Raw genomic sequence first — 22,193 nt, 5'->3', positions numbered from 1 at the left:
GGGGATGTCAGTGGGGCATCAACTGCTTTTCCAGAGAGACTAAACAGAAAGCATCTCGCCGTGAACAGTCACAACTGTGCATCCATCCATTCAACAAGTATTGATGGTAGTGCTACTGCGCCTCCGGATGCCTGGATATGTCAGCGAACAAAAGGGACATGCACGCCTGCTTTTGTGGCATATAAAATGGATGAAAAATAAATGAATTACACATAGTGTTACGGAATAACATTCACAGCAAACACATAAACAGCACTAGAGCAGGGTAAAGGGGTTTAGGAGTGCCAGGCTCGGGGTAGAGAGGTTGCAGCTTGCAGTGCGGAGATTGGGGTGGCTCTCTGGACGAAGACCTGCAGGAAATCATGGATGGAGCGGTGGAGAAATCTGCTGGGAGAGAGTTGGAGGTGGAGAGAACTGGAGGGGAGAGAACAGACTCCCTGAGGTAGAAACATGAGCAGGCCCCATGCAGCCTAGAGTAGTGAGGAGGCCACTGGGCCCGAGGCAGAGAGAGCAGGACAGGAAGTGACAGAGTGTAAGGTCAGAGGCGGGAGAGGTCAGATCGTGGAGGATGTCCCAGGCCTTTGGCTTTTATTGCAAAAACAACGGGAGACGCTGGAGGTTTCTGGGATGCAGAGGGACATGATCTGCCTTGTGCTCTCACAGGATCACCCTGACATATGTGGGGAGACCGGACTGAAGTGAGGCCTGTCCCTTATCCGTGCTGTGTAACTAATGACCGCAAACTTAGTCGCTAGAAACACCCCAAACTTATTGTCTCAGTTTCCTGAATCAGTATTCCGGGTTTGGGTTGGCGGGGTCCTCACCTCAGGGGTCTTACCAGGCTGAAGTCAAGGTATTGGCTGGGGCCTTAATCTCATATGCAGCTCAGGGCCCTCTCCCAAGCTCACTGGTTGTAGGCAGAATTCAGATCCTTGTGGTTGCAGGACTGAGACCCCACTTTCTCGTCAGCTTTTGGATGGGGATGGCTCTGAGACCCTAGGGGCCCCTCTGAAGTCCTTGCCATGTGGTCCCCTCCACAGACAGTTAACAATGTGACTGCTTCTTCAAGGCCAGAAGGAGAATCTCTCTTTACACTTCACCTCTCCTCCTTTAGGAAGGACCCCATCCCTTCAGAGGACTCATCTGATTAGGCAGGACCAACCAAGGTATCCCCGAAAGTCAACGGGTCAGTAAACTAATCCCAGGGTGACATCCCTCATATTTACTGGTCCTGCCCACCCTCAGAAGCGGGGAGCATACAGCTCCATCTTGGAATTCTGGCCACCACAGGCAACAAGGACAGAGGCCAAGTTCAGTTAAGAAGTGGTCGTCACAATCCAGGCAAAAGCAGACAGTGGCTTAGACATGGTGATGACAGCGGAGGGGACAGGAAGGGGCCAGAGTCTGGAGGTATTTGCATGGCAGAGTCCACTGGTTTCCGGCCAGACTGACCCTCAGCTGTGAGAGACAGAGCAAGGCGAGGATGACGCCGAGGGCCTCGGCCTGAGCTGAAGGAGGGAGAGAACTGCCACCTGCTGGTAATGACATCGCAACCCGAGGTGGCCAGGCCCCTTGATGCCAAGTGGGTGGTGTGAACCGGGCCGAAGGGGAACGTGATCCCCTCACACTGGCCAGGTCAGGGCAGCCCCAGAGGCAGGAACAAATTTAGGAGAGGTGTGGAAACCACTGCAGTGTTTGGACGGGCGAGGAGGAGAAAAGAGGGTATTCCACAGGCCTGGCGGTGGGCAGAGGGACGGAGAGCGGCAGGAAGGCACCACAGGTATTTTGGGGGCCAGGAGGGGATTCGCTGGGCTCAGATGGAGGGCCATGTGGGTGAGCAATATGGGCAGTACGGGAAGGCAAACAAGGTAAACCGTGGGGGAAATTCAGCCTCAAGTTAAGGCCCTGGTCCCACAGGACAAAGAGATTTTTTTCAGAGTGATATTCACAAGAAATGATACAACAGCATCCAGCTGATGTTTACTGTGTTAGTTGCCCAGGGCGGCCATAACTCAGTACCACAGATGGGGGGCTTACACAACAGACATTTATTTTCTCACAGTCCTGGGGGCCAGAAGCCCACGATCAAGGTTATTGGCAGGGTTAGTTTCTTCCGAGGCCTCTCTCCTTGGCTTGTAGATGGCTGTCTTCTTCCTGCGTGTCCACATGGTCTTCCCTCTGTGCGTGTCTATGTCTTAACCTCTTCTCAAAAGGGCCCTAGTCATCCTGTATTCGAGCCCACCCTCAGGTCCTCATTTTGTCTTTTTTTTTTAACTTTTAAAAAAGATTTTATTTATTTATTTTTAGAGAGGGAAGGGAGGGAGAAAGAGAGAGAGGGAGAAGCATCAATGTGCAGTTGCTGGGGGTCATGGCCTGCAACCCAGGTATGTACCCTGACTAGGAATTGAACCTGCAACACTTTGGTTCACAGCCCGCGCTCAATCCACTGAGCTATGCCAGCCAGGGCTCTCATTTTGTCTTCATCATCTCTCTCAACATCCTGTCTCTAAATAGTCACATTCTAAGGCTCTGGGTATTAGGCCTTCAACTCGAGAGTTTTCAGGGGACACAATCCAGCCCGTGACACCGACGAGGTTTGTGTGATCGGGCCAGGCATTCTAGAGGCCAGAGGAGCAGCTGCCCTCGTTTCCTTCCCCCCACTCCCTTCACTGGAAACACGTCTGGGAGGCCAGGGCCCTGGGGACTGGTTGTGCCAAGTTCTCTGACACCCACTCACCGCAGTGCGGTCACCGTCACTGGAAACCACTGTGTTTGGCAAGAGCTGGTGCAGAGTCAACGGGGAGCCATAACAGACTGAGACACCACATGTCTCGTTAGTGAAGGAACAGCAGTGACCCTCCTGGGAGCCCCCGCCTGCCGGTCGCCTGGCTTGCTCCCCAGAGCCTCGGATGGAACTTTCCAAGGCAGGGACCAGCAGAAAGCCAAGCCCGGCTCTCTTGATTAAAAAACCAAATAATGGTTCCGCGCTTGGCTATTTTATGTGTGTAATGTGAGCCTACATCGAGTGGGAGCAGAAATAAAAATAAAAAATAGCCATTTTAGAAAGCAGGTTTTGCTTATTCCGTAAGATCAATCACCAGAGCTGCCATTTTCCTAGTAATTTCAAAACCTGTCATCGGTAACATTTTTCCTAAACACAATTGTCTTCCTCCGAGCTTCTCCGAGGAGCGTGTTCCCTCTGGGTTTTCACTCACCTCTGCAAGGGCTGCAAGCTGCATGCCCTACATGTGTTTACCCAATAGCCCGGCATCTCATTGACGAGCCGTAAGTGGCCCCGCTGTATTCCAGGGCGCACTCACTTAGCAGGGACACTCGGGAGCTGGCAACTCACATTCGCCCAAATTGATTCCACATCTGCCTTAAGTAAGCCGCTCCCTCTGATACAAGCGTCCTTGTTTTTTCTCCTCCCCTTGCGAGTCCGTGTGTGCTATTAGAGGTTAGAATAGAAAGGGGCTGTTTTAGAAAAGAAGAAAAACAAGTTAAAGGTCAGCGCGAGTTCAGAAAGACTGTTGTGGGTTACGGTTTCTTCTTTGAAGGAAAACGAATAACTTTGCTGAGTAGTAAGACATTTTCAGCCCTTGTGCCTTTGCTCACGCTGCACAATCCTTGAGTGTGGAAATCCCCTTCAAGTAGAAGGCTCAGCCCGCAGAAATACCAGGAAACCTCATCTCTCCAGGACCATGCAGAACCAGAAAACAAACATAGGCCTCCCAAAATGTCAAAGGGTCACAAAGCCCTTGCAATGTATCCACACCTGAGCCTCTAAATCCACGCGGAGGGGCTTACTTTCTTTCATGTGATGCCGGATTCAGGATTTTGGGGCTAACTGCTCTCCAATCTCGCTGGACACTGGAAGCAGCAAGTCTGAGATGAAGCCAAAGCCAGCTCCTTACAACTGTGAGGCGGGGCGGAGAGCGAGAAGAGCGACAGAAAGTCAGAAACCTCGCGAGCGCTGCAGGCAAACGTCTGACCCACCCCAACTGCCCCGCAGACGTAACTGCACAATAACAAGCCGCCCAGGCCATAACAAAAGGCTGAATTATGTTTAACCTCTTTCGTGTAAGGTGGAAGTGACCTGTGGACTGCATTTTAGAAAAATGAATGCAATATAAAGTTGAGACGCCTTACGGAGACCCTTTGGGTTGGATGTGACAAAATCCCAACCTCAACGGGTGCAGAAAGGGAATTTATTAACATTATTTGTAAACCAGAGATAGTTTTGCTTCAGACACAAGTGAGTCTAGGAGGTACCAGCAGCATTTTCAGGACCTGACTACTAGCCCTATTGTTTCCTTTGGTGATAGTGTTAGTCTCAGACCAGCTCTGCCCTCACGGTGGCAAGCTGGTAGCGACAGCTCCACACCTGGTGAAGCAGAAATCCTCCGCCAGTCTGACCACACACCAGCCGGCAAGGTGGACTCCAGCTAGACATGATTGGCTTGGTTTGGGTCACATGCCCACCCCAGATCCAATCCCGCTGGCCAGGAGTTTGCACACTGTTTGGATTGGCCAAATTGGGACCACGTGACTACTCCTGGACCATAGGGCACATCTGCGCCACCCAAAGCAGGGAGAAAGACTGGGAGAAGGATGAGCAAAGCTGGGGGTGGGAGGTAGGCGTGAATGTTCCCCAAAGAGAGGGAGCGCGATACGGGCGGGGAGGGCAGCTCCCATCTGCGGGCCAGGAGATGGAAAACTACCGGGCTATCCTTGGGGCTCTTCCCTGAGGGCTCTGAGCATATCACTGAGCATATTCACAAGTGATCATCACTTATGACGGGTCGTGACAATATAAAGTGATTGTGATTTTGGAGTTGTCAATTACATGACTGACTCCCCGGGTTGCACTGTTTGGGGTCTGGTGTTCTGTCACTGGCAGCCAATAGGGCCTGAACAAAGCACCCCCTATTTTTGCATTTTTATTTTCATCAGGTATGGTCACGGAAAGAGAACCCCAGGAAGAGGAGACTGCTGTGGACTGTTCCCCGACTCTCGTGAGGAGCAAAATCCTTGCTTCTCCCAGTGCGTTCAGATGGTCTGTTTGGGAAACAGCACTTAGCAGAATGGGAGCAGACTGCTGTGGACTGTTCCCCGACTCTCGTGAGGAGCAAAATCCTCGCTTCTCCCAGTGCGTTCAGATGGTCTGTTTGGGAAACAGCACTTAGCAGAATGGGAGCAGACTGCTGTGGACTGTTCCCCGACTCTCGTGAGGAGCAAAATCCTCGCTTCTCCCAGTGCGTTCAGATGGTCTGTTTGGGAAACAGCACTTAGCAGAATGGGAGCAGAGGAGTGGTGGGCACCCTGCTGCTTGCAGTGAGCTGGGCCGCTGGAGCGGGCGACTTCACTGACACTGCTTGGCCGAGAACCCTGCTCCAGGGAAGGGGCAGCAGTTCCCGGCCCTCCTCAGGCTGTTCCTGCTCCCTTCCCACGCACAGGGGTTGCCGATGAGCTGTGTGTTTTGTTACCAACAGGGAGACTAAACTGCAGGCCTCTGGCACTCAGCAGGTGTGGGTGAAGGCTGGGAGGGTAAAATCACCGTCCATGGAGTCCCGCCCAGGGCTGTGAATGCACCAGAGGCCAGCAGCAGCAGGCAGGCAGGGAGCCCCGGCGGCTTGCTGAGCACACCCAGCTGCTGAGACCGGCTGCTGAGTCCCGGGCTGGCTGGACCCGGGATCACCCTCTCAGGTGCGTCTTCCAGGCGAGGGCCTTTCAAACTACCTGCAGCGATGCCCAGTGGTTTCTAACGACCAATCAATCCACCATCACTACTCCCCCTTCGTAAGCAGGAGTAGCCAGTATCCTGACTTGTACCTGCATGGGTATTCTACAGCTGTTTTTCCTTATCTAAATGAACCTAACAACTGTTACTCTGGTAACTGGCTTCACTCATTCAGCATTGCTCGGGAGAGTCACTGTACTGTCATTCTTGTTGCTGTACCGTATTCCGTTCGTGTGACTGCCACGGTGCATCTAGTCATTGTCCCGCCGATGGGCCTTGGAGCAGTTTGCGTGGCTGCCGTGAACATTCCAGCATGCATTCTAGTGAGCCTCCAGGTGCATCTCTGCCGTGGGAATAACTAGGAGACAACTGCCAGGACACAGGGTTTGCAGGTGTCCGGTATTAGTAGACCATCTAAACCTTCCTTTTAAAAAATATTATTTTATTGATTACGCTATTATAGCTGTCCCATTTTCGCCCCTTTATTCCCCTCTGCCCTGTGCACCCCCTCCCACCCTCATTTTCCGCCTTTAGTTCATGTCCATGGGTCATACAATAAGTTCTTTGGCTTCTACATTTCCTATACTATTCTTAACCTCCCCCTGTCTATCTTCTGTCTACCATTTATGCTTCTTATTCCCTGTACCTTTTCCCCCTCTCCCCACCCACTCCCTCGCTGATAACCCTCCACGTGATCTCCATTTCTGTGATTCTGTTCCTGTTCTAGTTGTTTGCTTAGTTTGTTTTTGTTTTTGTTTTAGGTTCGGTTGTTAATAACTGTAAGTTTGGTGTCATTTTACTGTTCATATTTTTTATCTTTTTCTAAGTTCCTTTAACATTTCATATAATAAGGGCTTGGTGATGATAAACTCCTTGAACTTGGCCTTATCTGGGAAGCACTTTATCTGCCCTTCCATTCTAAATGATAGTTTTGCTGGATAGAGTCATCTTGGATGTAGGTCTTTGCCTTTCATGAATTCCAATACTTCTTTCCAGCCCCTTCTTGCCTGCAAGATTTCTTTTGAGAAATCAGCTGACAGTCTGATAGGAACTCCTTTATAGGTAACTGTCTCTTTTTCTCTTGCTGGTTTTAAGATCTCTCCTTATGTTTAATCTTGGGTAATGTAATTATGACGTACCTTGGTGTGGGCTTCCTTGGGTCCAGCTTCTTTGGGACTCTCTGAGCTTTCTGGAGTTCCTTGAAGTTTATTTCCCTTGCCAGATTGGGAAAGTTTTCCTTCATTTTTTTTCAAATAAGTTTTCAATTTCTTGCTCTTCCTCTTCTCCTTCTGGTACCTCTGTGATTCAGATGTTGGAATGTTTAAAGATGTCTTGGAGGTTCCTAAGCCTCTCCTCATTTTTTTAAAATTCTTGTTTCTTCATTCTTTTCTGGTTGAATTTTTCTTTCTTCCTTCTGGTCCACACCATTTATTTGAGCCCCAGTTTCCTTACCATCACTCTTGGTTCCCTGTACATTTTCTTTTATGTCACTTAGCGTAGCCTTCATTTTTTCCTCTAATTTGCAACCATATTCAACCAATCCTGTGAGCATCCTGATTACCAGTGTTTTGAACTGTGCATCTGCTAGGTTGGCTATCTCTTTGTCACTTAGTTGTATTTTTTCTGGAGCTTTGATCTGATCTTTCATTTGGGCATTTTTTTTTTTTGTCTCAGTGCACCTGTTACATACAAGGGACAAAGCCTCAGGTGTTCACCAGGGCGGGGCAACCCACTTAGCTGTGTTGTGACACTGTAAGTGGGGAAGGGGTTTAAGAGGGAACAATGACATTTGTTCTGTCCTCTGCCAGATTTCAGTCACTTCCCCTGCTTCCCACAAGCAAATTGGGACCTTCTGGTGCTGATTCCCTGGTGGGTGGGCTTGTGTATGTTCTAGGATCCTGTGGGTCTCTCCAACAAACTCGCCTGTGAGGCTGGGAGTCTCTCCCTGTGCCTCAACACCCACAGGTATTTTCAACTAGTGGTTTGAGGTTTTATTTCCCCCGCACTGGGTTCCTGGGTTGCGAGATCTGTCTCGCTCCCCAGTTGTTCCTCCTGGTTTATCTGTACGCAAATGTGGGACCACCCTGTCTGCCAGCTACCACCTCGCCGGATCCACCGGCTGCCGATCGGCCCAGAGTCCTCTCTGCCTGGCTGCCCGTCTCCACCCCTCCTACCTGTCTGGGTGTTTCTTCTTTAATTTCTTAGTTGTCAGACTTCCATACAGTTCAATTTTGTCAGTTCTGGTTGTTTTCTGTTTTTAAATTGTTGTTGTCCTTCTTTTGGTTGTGCTAGGAGGCACAGGGTGTCTACCTATGCCTCCATCTTGGCCAAAAGTCCCCTAAACCTTCTTAAAGACACTTCATATTCCATTTTATTTTAATCTTTGTTGTGAATTTACTTTCCTTACTAAATTAGAAATGGTTTTTCAATTGAATACTGTTTATGCCCTGTCTCACTTTAAAATGAAGGGTCTCACATACAATATAAGATAGAAAACTGAAGTGAGAAAGCAGAAAAAAAAATAAGGTTGAGGCTGCGGGGAAGGATAAAGTGAATGTAATGGCCCAAATACATTTGATGTCTTAGGTGCTTTTTAAAAAGCCGACCACAAATGTGGGTGAGCTTCCTACGGATCAGTTCAAAGGAGCAAGTGACATGAATCAGTGTTCACTGGATAAATGTGCCAGCTGTTCAGCAGTGTGGCTACTCGTGGTTCTGAGATTTAAAAAATGTCAACCCAGGTCTTCCTGAAAAGGATACTGTTTGACATAAAAAATAAAGGACTGACCTGACTGGTGTGGCTCAGTGGATTGAGCACTGGCCTGCAAATTGAAAGACCACTGGTTCGAATCCTGGTCAGGGCACATGCCTGGTTTTACAGGCCAGGTCCCCAGTACAGGGACCTGAGAGGTAACTGATGGATGTTTTACACATCGATGTTCCTCTCCCTCTCTTTCTCTCTCCCTTCCTTCCTCTCTCTCTGAAAATCAATGAATAAAGTCTTTAAAAAAAAACCAACTTCATTTCAGTAACAACAAGAAATGTCAGCTTCTCCCCTTCCCTTATTACCTCCCTCAGTATAAACACGCCAAATCATAGTTGGCTATAGGCAACTCACAGGGAGGTAATGCAACCAGATACACATTTCTCAAAAGTTCTGACTAAATTCCAAGAGGGGGAATAACTAGACTCAAAGTGTGGGCCAGGGACCTCTAGGGGTCTCTGAGACCTTTACAGAGGCTCTGCGTGGTCAGAACTATTTTCACAACGCAGCTAAAACGTTTAGCCGTCTTCACTCTCATCTTCTCATAAGTGTGCACAGTGGAGTTTCTCAGAGGCCACATGACATGTGATGTAGCAAGGAATCCAATGCAGAAGCTGAGCTGAGACTCTGTTAAGCCGGACATCACAGAAATCAGCAAGTTACTTTGGCTTGGAAAATAAATGTTTTACACAAAAACATGTGTAAACCAGTGAGTTTGTTGTTGATGTTCTTACATGAATTCGTAAGTACTTTAAAATTTGTTTTACTTTCTAATATGGTCTCTCTTGATATCACCCATATAAAGAGAAACACTTTGGAGTTCTCAAGAGTTCTCAAAAACTTTCAAGTGTTCAAGGCTCCCGAGACCAAAAAGCTGGAGAAGCACCAGTCTAGAGGTGGATTTCCCCACAAGGATGTCTTTGGTCACTAATCCCAGAAGATAATCCATGAAAAATATTTGTGATCAAATACATCTGGGAAATGCTACTCCTCTCTCAGAAATCATCAAATTAGAAGCAGATAGACTTACTTAACTTGAACTGTTTCCTAAATGTATTTGGCTAAGATCTCTCTTTCGAGTGTTTGCCTTAGCAGCTGGGGGCCACACCTGGGGTGCATGAACTGCAAGGCCCTCGGTCCATCCTCCTGAGTAACGCCTCTGACAACCGGCCTTTGTCAAGTGTGGGCAGCAGAGTCCGACATTACCCCTCTGACAACAGGAAGTGATCCTTGTATAAACATCAGGGCAGCTGAGCAGAACAAGAGAGCCCCTTTCATCTCCGCAGAGGTGAACCAAGGGCAGGGTCAAGGCCAGGACAAAGATCCCACTCAGGAGACTAAACTAAGTCTGTTTTATCTGACAAACAGGCAACCGAAGCCCCGAAGTCCTCTGCGACACTCAGACAGTCATTTCGGCCTGGATATCTTCCAAAGCAGATGGTACACGCGCTTGCCTCGGTCATTCAGAAATCTCAGTTGAGCACCCAGAGAACATTTGACTTTAAGTTACACAACTTCCTGGTGGCCCCTCCCAGGAAAATAGTGGTCAAACGTGCCCCAAGTGAGTCAACTTCTTTTATTGGGTTGTTAACTATAAGTCAATTAAATGTTAGGGAAATCCTAGTAAAAAATATGACTTGGATTTTGGAATAATCCTATTTCTTTTTGACAATAATTATGGAATTGGGAGTTGTATGTTAAGCAAACTCCCAGTTGACAATAATAAAATTATGTCACCGGGCGGCCCCTCTAAAGAGACTACAGTAAGGAGCAAGGCACTCTGGGAGATCTAAAACTGGAAAAGACGTGTGTCTTCAAAGGCGTATGGTCCAGTATGGGGCCGGACGGCCCTAGGGACAGAAGTTAGCATTCTCACGCTCATCTCTGCAGCACCGCGTGAGGCACCGGGTAGAGAACCTCATAACACATAAACATTTGCGTCAACAGATTTGCTATTTGCCTTAAAATTTTTTACTTGTATGCAAACTGACGAACACCACGCAGTCAAATATCTAGTCAAATCATTTCTGGTACAATTTAATAAGTTTCTAAGAAAGGATCTACCAAAAAACACCACTGTGAAGTAAAAATCACTTTAATACACACATTTGCAGTACTGTTAATTTAACACCTATTCATATTCCGCATGTACTCCCGTTTAGTATGAATTGCTTCGTATTTATTATTTTCCAACATGCAGCAACCTTCGACAAGTTAGTGCGGCTGAATGGTTTGTTCTTAACGAGTACAAGGAACCGTGTCCCTGGAGAGTTTTATCCACTTTAACGTCTTCAAAGAGCCCTATGAGAAAGAGCCCTTCTCAGCACAGTGGCTTTTCACTGAAATTAGGATCCTCCCAAGGCTCCTGGTTGCTCGTACCCTATCACAGCACAGTTGGGCGAGTAGTACAGACTGAATAGTGAATAGCGAGTGGATCTCCAAACACAGCTGGGCCAGAGGGCTTCATTTTTAGAGAAGTAAACCGAATCACAAAACCTTCCTAATGGTGTGATTTGTTCCAGGGTTCTTCTGATGCCTAAGAAGGGAGATATTAATCCTTGTGCATAGTACTCTTATTTGTGGCATTACAGAGTTTTCTTCTCCAGCCGTCGTTCTGTAGCGAGGCGATTCATCACGCTTGCTGCGCAGCAGAGAGCATGAAGATGTCTAATTTCATAATAGAGTCGGTGACAGGCTTCTCATTTCCTGCCAAATGGGTTGGACCACACTTTTAACCCTATAGGAAGGAACGCGAATGAAAACAGGATTCGTTTTTAAACTTCCCACACTTCCCTCAACCCTCAACAAACAAAACGACATCAGAATGGAGTGTGTGCCGACATGCAGTCAGCGAGAGTGCGGGCACGCTGCCGGAACCCTGGGGTGGACAGCTGGGCAGCCGTGGCGGCCACGAGACTTTTACATGGCTCAGAAATCGCCCCACAATAGGAAGACACGTATCTGGCCTAGTTAAAAACTAAATTAAAAAGAATGTTGCCACAGATTACAAGAGTTTGGGTTAATAAGCTGGAACCTCTCGTTCTCAGCCAACTTGGATCATCTGAAAGTAACGAACCATCCAGCCATAAAGGGAACTTCTGAGTTTTTGTATAAAGCAGAATCCTGCATCAATTAAAATAGCTCCCAAGTAAACAGTATTTTCCCATGGGGGTAGTATTTAAATAGGTGCTTGGTAAATAAGTCTGCAAAACAGCTCTTCACGCTTCACACTGAATCGAACACGTTACATTTTCACACCCACTTAGCAAATGCAAAAGAGGGACCTGTAACTTGCAAAAAATATTCTGGAGGGAAATATTAAAATGAAATCTTGGGGTGGCACCTGTGAAGTGGCAACGGCTGTAAAGTAAGCAGCACAATCACGGTCTAGCCTCTGAACTAAAAAGATTCTTCCTGTTGCAAAGCAAACACCTCCCAACCCCCCACAACAGTACAAATGAGTCTTTGTTGTGATTTTTAAGTTTACCTGGTGGCTGCACATCTTCCTGAACAATACCAGCCCGATTAATAGCTTGTTCCTTCTCTGAAAAACACAACAGAAAAATTACTTTTTTAGCAAGAAGGGGGGCAGTGGTGGTGGAAGTCTTTGTATTTACATGCAACAATGACGGGGCAATTAAAAACCAATATATGAGTGTGATGAAATTCAGGCCACCATTACTCAAAGCTTTTAGGTTATAGAAGGTGGGTCCTAGAGCAAAAAGCCTGGATACTTTCAGTAAAAGAAAGCAAGCTGTATTTCAAAAGAAAAGCTGCAAACTAGCATCTTTTCTCTGTGCACTCAGCATTTTTGAAAAGGCAACAAAACAATAGAAAATGAACAATTTTGAAAGAACTGGTGGGCGTGATACTAGGAGGGGAAGGCTGCGGAATTGAAAGACCAAGTACAATTAACAGAAAATGATGTAGTTTATACGTCTAAAATGGACTCCACTGGAGGACTAGGCCCAGAGCTAAATATGCTATGTTTTTTATAGGAAATAGAGCAGAAAATTAATCTTTGGGTGGGTGGCTTTGGTTTGGGTAATTGAAGCTTCCCTAATTGATTGCAGGTGCTGTGCCAATTAGAAAGTGCATTTTAGCTACAGCGGCTTAACCAATCTCTTCGGAGATGTCCAACAGGCCAGGGCCCAGAGAAATTGGGCGTTTTCTGTCTGTGGGCTTCAAGCACTCTGACACATCTTTCTAAGTGGTTTAGAGTAAACCCAAGGCCTGTGAAAACAAAGACTTATTATTTTAAGTACCGTGAAAAACAAATGGTGGCTTTTCAGAGGAAAGACTTGGAGCCAAAAGATGTTTACTACTAAATTACAGTAATTAAATGTTGTAATCAGACCTTTGTTTTAATCAGGCTGACAGTGTTTCTTTAAATCCACATTTAGCTCTTATTTAATATTAGGCCCTTTTCTTGATTCTGGCCCCTGGATCCTCATAAAGTTACACAAGCATAAAGGTAGGAGAAATAGAGTTTTGCCAAATCGAATATTCATTGAATTTGCTTCTCCGGTGATGTGGCAGAAAGTCAATCCTAAGTGACCTACCTGATAGTTTTGTCAATGCTAAGTTTTGCTTCGGCAAATAAAACACTGGGCAATGGGGATTATGTGAATCTTGATATCCAATTCCGGGAGAGGCAGAGAGAAGACGGCGCATAATGAAGCCCATTACAGACGACGGCTGGCTGCGGCTTCACGGGGCCTCTCTGAGATGCAGCGCGCGTGAACGGCAACGACCCCCTGGACCCAGATATGCCAAAGACATCCCCCACCTGAAGGGGTGACAACAGAGCTTCTAAAGGTGTTATTAGACTTCTCTAAAATAACTCGACCGGTGATCTCGTGTCCTAAGGTGAAGTCCTGGAGGGCAGAGTCCTACCCCACTGCCAACTCAGAAGTCTCCGGGTGTGGCTGTGTCTCAGTCATGATGCTCTTAGAAAATGCCAATTAGTACAAGACTGTACTGTCACTGACTGTATACAAAGGTCAGAAAGATACAATTTTCCACACCTACAAGGTCCATTCTCCAGTATTATGGGAGAGGGAAGTGACGTGGTTTTCAAAAAAGTAATTGTCAGAAAGCGCTCCGGACCCAGAGATTTGAGGAAATCAGACATCCTGGTGTATCAAACACCGTCTCCGAGAGGCACTGTGAAGCCAAAGGAGCTGGCCGACTGCCAAGCACTGAAGGAAGCTGACTTCTGACGGCAGGGACAGAATGCCTAATTGTGTTTGAACCTCTTAGAATGCAGTGGGGAACCAAGTGAAGAGAAAGGAATCTCTGTCTTCACACTTTCTTGCTAATTGCTAATGAGGCTGGAGAGAGGTGGAGGATTTATTTTAAATAGACCATAATCTCTTTATAATCCTTGTCCTTATGCAACCACATTTTTCTTTTTTTTTTTGGCTTGGACAGGCAATTTAAACTGATCTGCTGAACCAGTTCTGACCAACTGATAACTGGTATTAGCCTCCTATCTGTATCCTCTGGTTCTTTAATCTGTTAATGTCTCATAAATACTCTAAGGCCAAAGCAGTCTTCTACAAATTCATGACGTGACACAAAGACACCGTCTGTGAATGCAGAATACGCTAAAACAAACTGGTCCTCCAGGGTTTAGCAAGTACATCTTGATGAGGTTGGCAGTTAGGTTTCTATTTTGTTATCATTAGGGAAATAGCATAAGTCTCTGAACCTCAGGAAAAGGGCAATGTCAAAGTCAGGGGTTTAACTAGGTGAACAAATCAGGGTAAGCTAATTACTGACTTTTCAGTAGCGAGTGAGTTTCTATCAGGAGTGAAATGATTAAAATGCTAATATGCGACACCTGGCCTGGGGCTTCGCCATGCCAGTTAGAAAAGCCCCCCACCCCCTTCCCAAGTCTCAGCAAGCCCGACTCTGCCCCCTGGTGCTAAGGCAGGGGTGTGATTTGTAGTTTTAATTGAGGATCCTTATCTTTAGTCAGAGAACCAAGGTATATTATTAAACTGGTAGTACATGCAGACTGGCAGGTTTCTGTATGGCAGTAAAAGAAATCACCTAATAATGCTTAAGTCTTTGAAAATGAGAACATGTCCTTATACTTAATGGCCATACTGATCAGGTGTAGAATATGACCTCAAGACCCCCTGCCCCAGCCCCTCCTGCCAAAAGACAGTTAAAATAATAAGCAACTACTCACAATAACCTAACTGGACAAGTGGCAATAATTGAAGGGAGACTACATATTAGATAATAGCATTTGTATCAGTATTAAATTTCCTGGATTGGATCATTGTATTGTGATTATGTAGAATGTCCTTGTTCTTTTGGAAATATACGCCAAAGTGTTTTGGAATGAGAACTCATAGTGTCTTTAATTTACTCTCAAAGGGTGCAGCAGAACAACAGTAATGATTCTATAACACGCAGATATAATTATATATGTACATATGTATCTATATGTACGGAAAACATATGCTATGTTTTACATATGAGGAGAAAGCAAATGTAGCGAAACATTAACTGGTAAGTCTGGGTGAAGGACATAACACAAATTTACTGCACAGTTCTTAGGCCTCTCCTGTTGGTTTGTTTTTTGAATAATGAAACTACACAACTGCAAAACAAGGATAAGGAAGTCCAACAACACTGTGATTGTTCCATGATGATTACTTCAAAGGAGCTGTTTTCAAACAGCAAATATGAAATTTAAAAACTCCTTTCCCAGAGCGCCCGCCTGCCGCGGTTGCCTGGACACAAACGTCCTCCAGGTGTGCACGGGGGGAATCCGGAACCAGATGGGCCCGGGGGCGCGGGTGAGTGTGAACCAGCGGCGGAGGGGGGCCAAATGGCCAGGGAGGCACCGGCTCCTCCCAACGCTGTAAACGCTTCTGTCCCCTCACCGGGGTCTGGCTGAGTCCAGAGAGCTCTGTGACACTGGTGAGAGCATGAGACTCGTCTGTCTGCGCATCTCATTGACTCCACGGTGAGAGGAATAAAAAGCATATTCTAAGCACCTGGCATGGATGGGATAGGGAAAATGTCCCTTTGGTAAGAATGATTTCTGCATCAAGTGATTTCTTTCAACTGTATTCAGACTCTGCACAATATGCTTTTAGCTGCGAGCAGCAGGCTGCAGCAAAACACACAACCGGGCGGCAGGAGGACGCACATCCCCACAGCCCTCGCGTGTAACTCACCCTCTGCTGTTAAACACCCCTCGCTGTCAGGGGAGACTGGGCACCCGCGAACAGCACACAGGCTGGGGAGTCAGGGTCTAGTGTCCACCCAGCAATGCGCTAAATGACGTGGGACAAGTCACCTATGTGACAGGACTTAGGGAGCACAGGGTCCTTGACAAAACTATGATTTTTATGCTTCTGCAGATCTAACAAATTTAAAAATGAACAGGATTACAGAAAATGACCTCATTCGGTCTGATGTCATGGGTTGGCCTAAAATGCCATATATAGGTTGTTGTTACAAGGCCGCATTCAAGATCATTACCTCGCTTTAGGATACAAACACAGATCAGGCGTCAGGTTACAGTGTCTGTACTTGTCCCTGAACGTGGGCTCTTCAGACGAGCCGTGCTGTGCCAACAGGAGGAGAGCTAAAGGCAACGTCTGGGATCCCCTCCAGAAGCACAATGGTCGCCATACTTCTTGTTTGGGATCACTGACCACCAAGGCAAACTGCCATCTCCCCGTGGTCACCATGGTACCAAGGCATCATGTGCAGAACTGACCTTGTACTTCACATAACGCTGGGTACAGTCTGGCTGAGTTAGTGAAAGGGCTGAAGATCACAGTGAATGTCAACATGAACCCCCACGAGCGATCTTGTGACAGCAGCTTGCCTGACTGTAAAGCATGGAAGATCTCTTTGGCTGGACTTCACCTAAGCTCCTCCCTCCTCTTTTCGGCTGCACTGTGGCTTACTCCAGCAGAAGCCTTGGAACCTGCCTGTCTCCACACTCACCACACCCGGGCTGGCCAGCACCAGTCCCACCAGCCCAGCTGAACAGCCCTACACTGGAGCCCTACGTGGCCTTGGCTCCTCCCTTGCTGCTACTGGCTCCACCTCTCAGGGACTGGGTGTCAGCCCTGCCCTTCCCAGAACTGTGGGCTTCTCCTAGGTCTGCCCAGAATCCTAAAGAATACAAACGTACGAGGGATAGACAGAAGAGGAGACCCAACAGGAAGGGCTACGAGGAGTGGCTACACGGTGGAAGCAAAACAGCAAAGCCAGGAGGACTGGCGGAGAGGCTGGTGGTTGTGCCTCTCACACATAGCTGACCAGAATGGAAGTCATCACCTGGGAGTGCCCACAACTTCCCAACGTCAGACCTAATGCAGCTGCATCTGAACTGGCAGGAGGTGTCCTGCCTTCCGTCCACGTCTGTCTCCTCCATCTGGTCTCGAGGTCCCATGCCAACTCCCATCCTCTCTCTTCAGCATCTTTCTTTGTCCAGAGACCCTGTGGGCTCTCCCAGCTCTCCCAGACAAAACTCAAACAAAACTCTCCCTAGACCCCGGACCTGCTGCAAATACACTCTGTCATTCTCCTCCCACACTATTTCACACACTCTCTACTCTTCAGTCCCTGCGGTCTGCTTTCTGCCCACTACCGAACCACCTAAAGCAGTCTTAACAAAATGACCTATGACCTTTACCTCTTTAAAAAAAATAAATCTGATGGCTATTTTCACTTCTTCCAGCCTCCAAGAAGCCTAACCCTGCTGAACACACCCCTGTCCGGGAAGAGCTGTCTTTAATGCTCTCGCTTTGGCCACCACCCCTTCTCGTGAGTGCTTGCGCTTCAAACCGTGTTCACCACCAGCATCCTGGTCCTGGGCCAGCTCGTCTCTTTCCGCCTCTGGATGCTGCCTGGGACCCCTAGCCTCCTTCCCCATCCAATGCTGATGATGCTGCATCTCTAGCTCAGCTCAGATCCCAGATCTCAGCTCCAGACTGGCACCTCCCATTACCCATGGGAGAGCTCCAAGAGCACATCCTGATACCTGAAACTCAACACATCCCACTGGCAACTAGCTCATCCTCTCCCCTGCAAAACCGATTCCTTCTTGTGTTTCTTCCTAAATGACTAGCACCACCATCTCTTCAGCTGCTGGAGCCAGAAAGCTGAGTGCCTCTCTCCTTCCTCCCCCTCCCTTACTCTGTGGCTCATCAGTCACAAATCCCTGTGGAGTTGACTTCCTAAATACAGCTCCCAAATTCAACACTTCTTCCCAGTCCCACAACGACCACTCTGGCTCAGGCTCCAGTCCCTTCGCCCTCCTCTCCCGTGGCCACAGGAGGCACGGCCTTCCTGCACCTGGTCTTCTCGCCGCCAGCCTTGACCCTTCCGGGCCCTCCTTCACACTACCGAGCAAGGCCCACAAAGCGTGAATCTCATCACCCCTTCTCCCGACGGAAGCACTTCAGTGGGCCTCCACTGGCTGGACCCAGAGGACGGCAGAGCGCTCGTGAAGTATTTCAGTCGAGCAGCAGGATCCAACTCAAAGAACAAGCGGCAGGACGAGCACCCCAGCCAAAGACCGGGGTTTCTACACCTCTTCGAACGAACGAGAGTGAGTCTTCCCAGCTACACATTCTCACCGCAGAAACAGTAACTGATGATGCATTTCAGGAGGAAGAAAACGGAAACGAGAAAGGAGTGAGATGCGAGGACGGGAGCCTAAGACTGCGGGCAGAGACAAGCACCGGGGATTGTGCGAAACACCGCGGTTCAGTCGGGAACACACACAGCGGGGGCTGAAGGGACTCATCACGGGGCTGGGACGGGGCTCGGGGTTCCGAGGTCTCTGTGTATTTCACAGACAGGGAGAAGACATGACTCACTGTAAACGATAACAATAAAATAATAAAAACAGAATGTAAACTTTCAAACTACATAGTAGAGGAGGGAGAAAAATTAAGCCTTGAGCATGAAGGAGAAGAAAGGAAGTATAGAGATACAAGAATAGAAAACACAAATAAGATGGAGAAAATAAAAGTAAATATAATAGTAAATATAACACATGAAAATGAACTCAATCTAACAGTGACAAGAATTAAAAATCCAATTCAGGCAGACTGTCAGAGGACAGCTATACCAGGAAAATATTAACCGAAAGAAAGCTGGTAACTATAATATCAGATAAAACAGTGTGAGAGAGGGATATTAGGAATAATGAAGGCCTCTACATAATAACTGAAACAGTTCTCCAGAATATTCTAGGTCACGTGCACCTAGTAACGTGGCCTCAAGATACCCACTGAAATAAATAACAGAATTAAGAAGTTTGATCTGTAATCAACATATATAGAACCCGTATCCAACAACCTGAGATGATGCATCATTCTAAGCACATAGAAAACATTTGTAAAAATTGATCTGTACTAAGCCATAAAGCAAACCTTCACCAATATCAAAGAATCAAATTCACAGTGCACATTCTTTGACTACAGATGCAAATAAGGTACAAATGAGCAATGAAAAGTAACCAGGAAGACCACCATGGCAGCCAGTAGAGAGGGCCGGGAGTCGGGCCAGGTGGAAGCAGGGGGACCAGCTCAGAGTCCAGGCACTGGGTCGGGGTGGCGGCAGGTTGCTGGACAAAGGTGAAGTGAGACAGAGAGAAAGGCTCTGTCTTGTTCGGTCAGGTACACCCAGCACCTACCACAGTGACAGGTATATAGTAATCACTACAATCCAGGCTAAAAAAAAAAACTTTTTAAAAAGCTAAATAAGTGCTAGCTGAAATTCATTTAAGCGCTGTCCTCCCAGCAGTCTCCCATAGTCACGAACGCCGCCTCACCTGCCCAGACCCCAGGTTACTGCCAGGCCAGCCAGCCCGGGGGTGAGTCTGCCCGCTGAAATGTCCTTATCTCGCATCCCTGCTCTTGTGGGTCCTTATTTTTTAAATGTTTTTATGGGATGCCAAACATAAGACTACACTAGATGCTATCTCACCTGTTTACTTCATTAAAAACATCCCCAAACCTGTCAGTTTGGTCTGTAAGCTCCACTGCCACAGATGAGGAAAGAGGCCGCGCTCAGAGAGGTTAAGTATTTACCTGAAGGTCCTCATGTGCTAGACCCTCATCTGCCTCACACCCCTTTCTCACTCCCTCAGAGAGGCAGTATGGTGCACGGTGTACCGATGAAGGGCACTGACTCAAACCCCGGGTCTGTGACTTGTCAGCTGTGCGTGCTGGTACGAGTTCCTTAGCTGTTCCATACCTCATTGTATCCACATATGAAATGGAGAGCATGCTCACAGAGCAGCTGCCACACAGGGCTGGTATGGGAACTACACAAGTTAATATGTATGAAGTGCTTGGAAGGGTGCCAGACATAGCATGTACAATAAACTTTTCAGGACATATTATTTGTTTAGTATTATTTATCTGTTCAAAAAAATCAGTTACGACTCTCATATAAGAATTGGCCAAATTAACTAAAACTGAACCATAAAAGTGGGCAGGTGCAGACTGCCCTCCAGTTAAAATGCATTTAGTGACCACTCAGTAAGTGTTCACCTAGCCGGCCTGCCTCGTCTGTCTCAGGTGACTCAGACAAATGCAGATCCCAGAGAACCTCTATAGGCTGTAGTTGGGATCCATGGCACAAACCACAGCCTGATCATCTGATCTAGGCCAGGATCTCCCGATCTCGCCACCATTTGCATTTTAGGCTGGGTGATTCTTTGGCATGAGAAGCTGTCCTGTGCACTACAGCAAGTTTAGTGGCATCCCCGGCCTCTATCCACTAGCTGCCAGTACCACACTCACCCCACCCCACCCCCAGCTGTGATAAGCAAAATGTCTCTAGATGGAACCAAATGTCCCCCGAGGGACAAAAATCACCCCCAGTGAAAAGCCACTGCTGTAGTCTTCAAAACTGAAACTTTTCTAGTGGGATCCAAAGCAGACCCCTTGTCCCGTGTTCAAGGCTCAAGGCCGTAATAAAATAGCCTGTGGCAGGGATCCAATAAAGATGATGGAAACATTACACGCAGGGCTTCACGCAGCCCTGTTTACCCCCATGCACAGTGCATAGGCTGGAAGGCAGAATGCAGAGAGGCCATTTTAATCTTGGCTGATGAAAAGAAGCTGCAAGGAAATTTAAGTGTGTATTTAAAAGGCTCTACCTCCGGAAACCACATGTTGTATCATTTGTAATGGGCAGAGCATTTACACGGAGCTTTCGCCTTCAAATCGCCAAGCTTTCAGCCTCCTCTAATATTCTCAAGGGGCAGGGCTGGCTCTCATTCAACTTCAAGATGATTCAGGTTTCCTGGAGAACAAAATGAGCCTCTAATGCCTAATATTTTCTCTCTGACAGATGGTTTCAGATGTATCAAAGTGCTAATCCTTGCTGAGGTATAGGTCTCAAGGAAGGAGAGTTTGGCTTTTAGCATGATAGGACTTGAATGATTAAGGAGGAAAATTACTCCCAGGATATCCACCATTGTCATGCGAGCAACCAGCTTAAAATGAAGACAGCAGAATCTGAAAAAAGATTTGAGAAAAGAGGAATAACTAAAAAGCCCAGGTTAACAGTTTAGGTTAGAAACATTTCCGCCCAGGACATCTCTGGGAATGGAAATGAAGTTGCCAGGAAAATCACCTTGAAATTCAGTTTGATTAGGGTTCAATCTGCCTGCCCCCAACATCACCACTTCCAGCTACAGTGTGTGGAAGCTCTGGAGACAGAAGACTGGTGGGAATATTTGTCTTGCCATTTACTAGGTGTGTGACCTTGGGCATGCTATATAACCTCCCTGAGCCTCAGTTTCCCCACCTATATAACGGGTGATAATACCAACCTCTAGAGGAGGTTGCAGAAATGAAACGATCCAATGTATGCCTAACCTGTCACATAATAAGCAGTCGGTTAATGTTAAGAGTAAGTATGAACTAGTATTTAGTGTCGACCTACTATGTGCAGACTGCTTTAATTACCGCCTTTGAGTCCCACGGGTGGCTAGAGGGTTTGATTTTAGATATTATAGAAATAGTTACTTATTAATGAGGATGCTGTTTCAGATAGATTGAGTCACTCGCCTACAGCCACAAAGCTGCCACAGTGGAATTAAACCCGGGCCAGCCTGACTCTGGAGCCAAGATCTTTCCACGTCCCCACGTGGAGATGACTGGCGGCAGGGAGTTACTGGGACTAGGTCATCACACCGGATCAGAGGTCACTCACGGTATTCCTCCAGCCGCATTAGGGGCCGGAAGTAGATGGGGTAGAAGGCGGCGCCGACCAGGGAGACGAAGCCGCCGAAAATGAGTGCGGTCCGCAGGTTCCGGGACATGGCGCCCGCAGGGACTGCCCTGACCGGCTCAGAGGCCCCGCACCTCCGAATCACCGGAATCACGCTCCCGCTGCTGGGTCGGGTCGGGGCGGAGCAGCTTTCCCTTCCGGGCCTTGGGGGCGTGGCTAGGAGGGGAGGGGAGGGGTTAGGGATGGGGTAGGGCAAGAGGCGGGTCTAAGGGGGACTGGGCGGAGCTGGGGCGGGATGGGGCGGGGCCTCAGCTGTGCACACCTCCTCCCCTGCGCTCCCTCGTGGTGTAAGGCACCTGCGGATCACTAGAGGTGCTTTGAGACTGGAGCTTTTGCTGAGCTCCATTCCGTGGACCCTGTACTGTCCCCTGCCCTGCCCTGCCTTGCCATGCC

At 47.7% G+C, this 22,193-nt stretch overlaps 1 protein-coding gene across 1 annotated transcript; it reads right to left on the bottom strand.

Moving 5' to 3' along the window:
* Positions 1-10,583: 10,583 nt before the first annotated feature.
* SMIM20 (small integral membrane protein 20) lies at positions 10,584-21,943 on the bottom strand. The gene is made up of 3 exons (XM_045834711.1): positions 21,723-21,943; positions 11,992-12,048; positions 10,584-11,241 (listed from the first exon to the last, which is right to left on the bottom strand). Exons 1-3 carry the CDS (start codon positions 21,829-21,831, stop codon positions 11,204-11,206), a joined length of 204 nt encoding a protein of 67 aa, XP_045690667.1. The 5' UTR covers positions 21,832-21,943; the 3' UTR covers positions 10,584-11,203.
* Between the last annotated feature and the right edge of the window lie 250 nt (positions 21,944-22,193).

The sequence above is a fragment of the Phyllostomus hastatus genome, unplaced genomic scaffold, assembly GCF_019186645.2.
Source record: "Phyllostomus hastatus isolate PE091 unplaced genomic scaffold, TTU_PhHast_1.1 phas_contig_196, whole genome shotgun sequence".
Lineage (NCBI taxonomy): Eukaryota > Metazoa > Chordata > Mammalia > Chiroptera > Phyllostomidae > Phyllostomus > Phyllostomus hastatus.
The sequence above is the reverse complement of the archived record's forward strand: the minus strand, read 5'-3'. Positions and strand labels throughout refer to the sequence as shown.

Coding starts and splice junctions, on each gene's coding strand:
- SMIM20 (XM_045834711.1), bottom strand. CDS start 21,831: ATGTCCCGGAACCTGCGGACCGCACTCATTTTCGGCGGCTTCGTCTCC. Junction 12,049..21,722: donor AATGCGGCTGGAGGAATACC/GTGAGTGACCTC, acceptor TGTGTTTTTCAG/AGAAGGAACAAGCTATTAAT. Junction 11,242..11,991: donor GGAAGATGTGCAGCCACCAG/GTAAACTTAAAA, acceptor TCCTTCCTATAG/GGTTAAAAGTGTGGTCCAAC.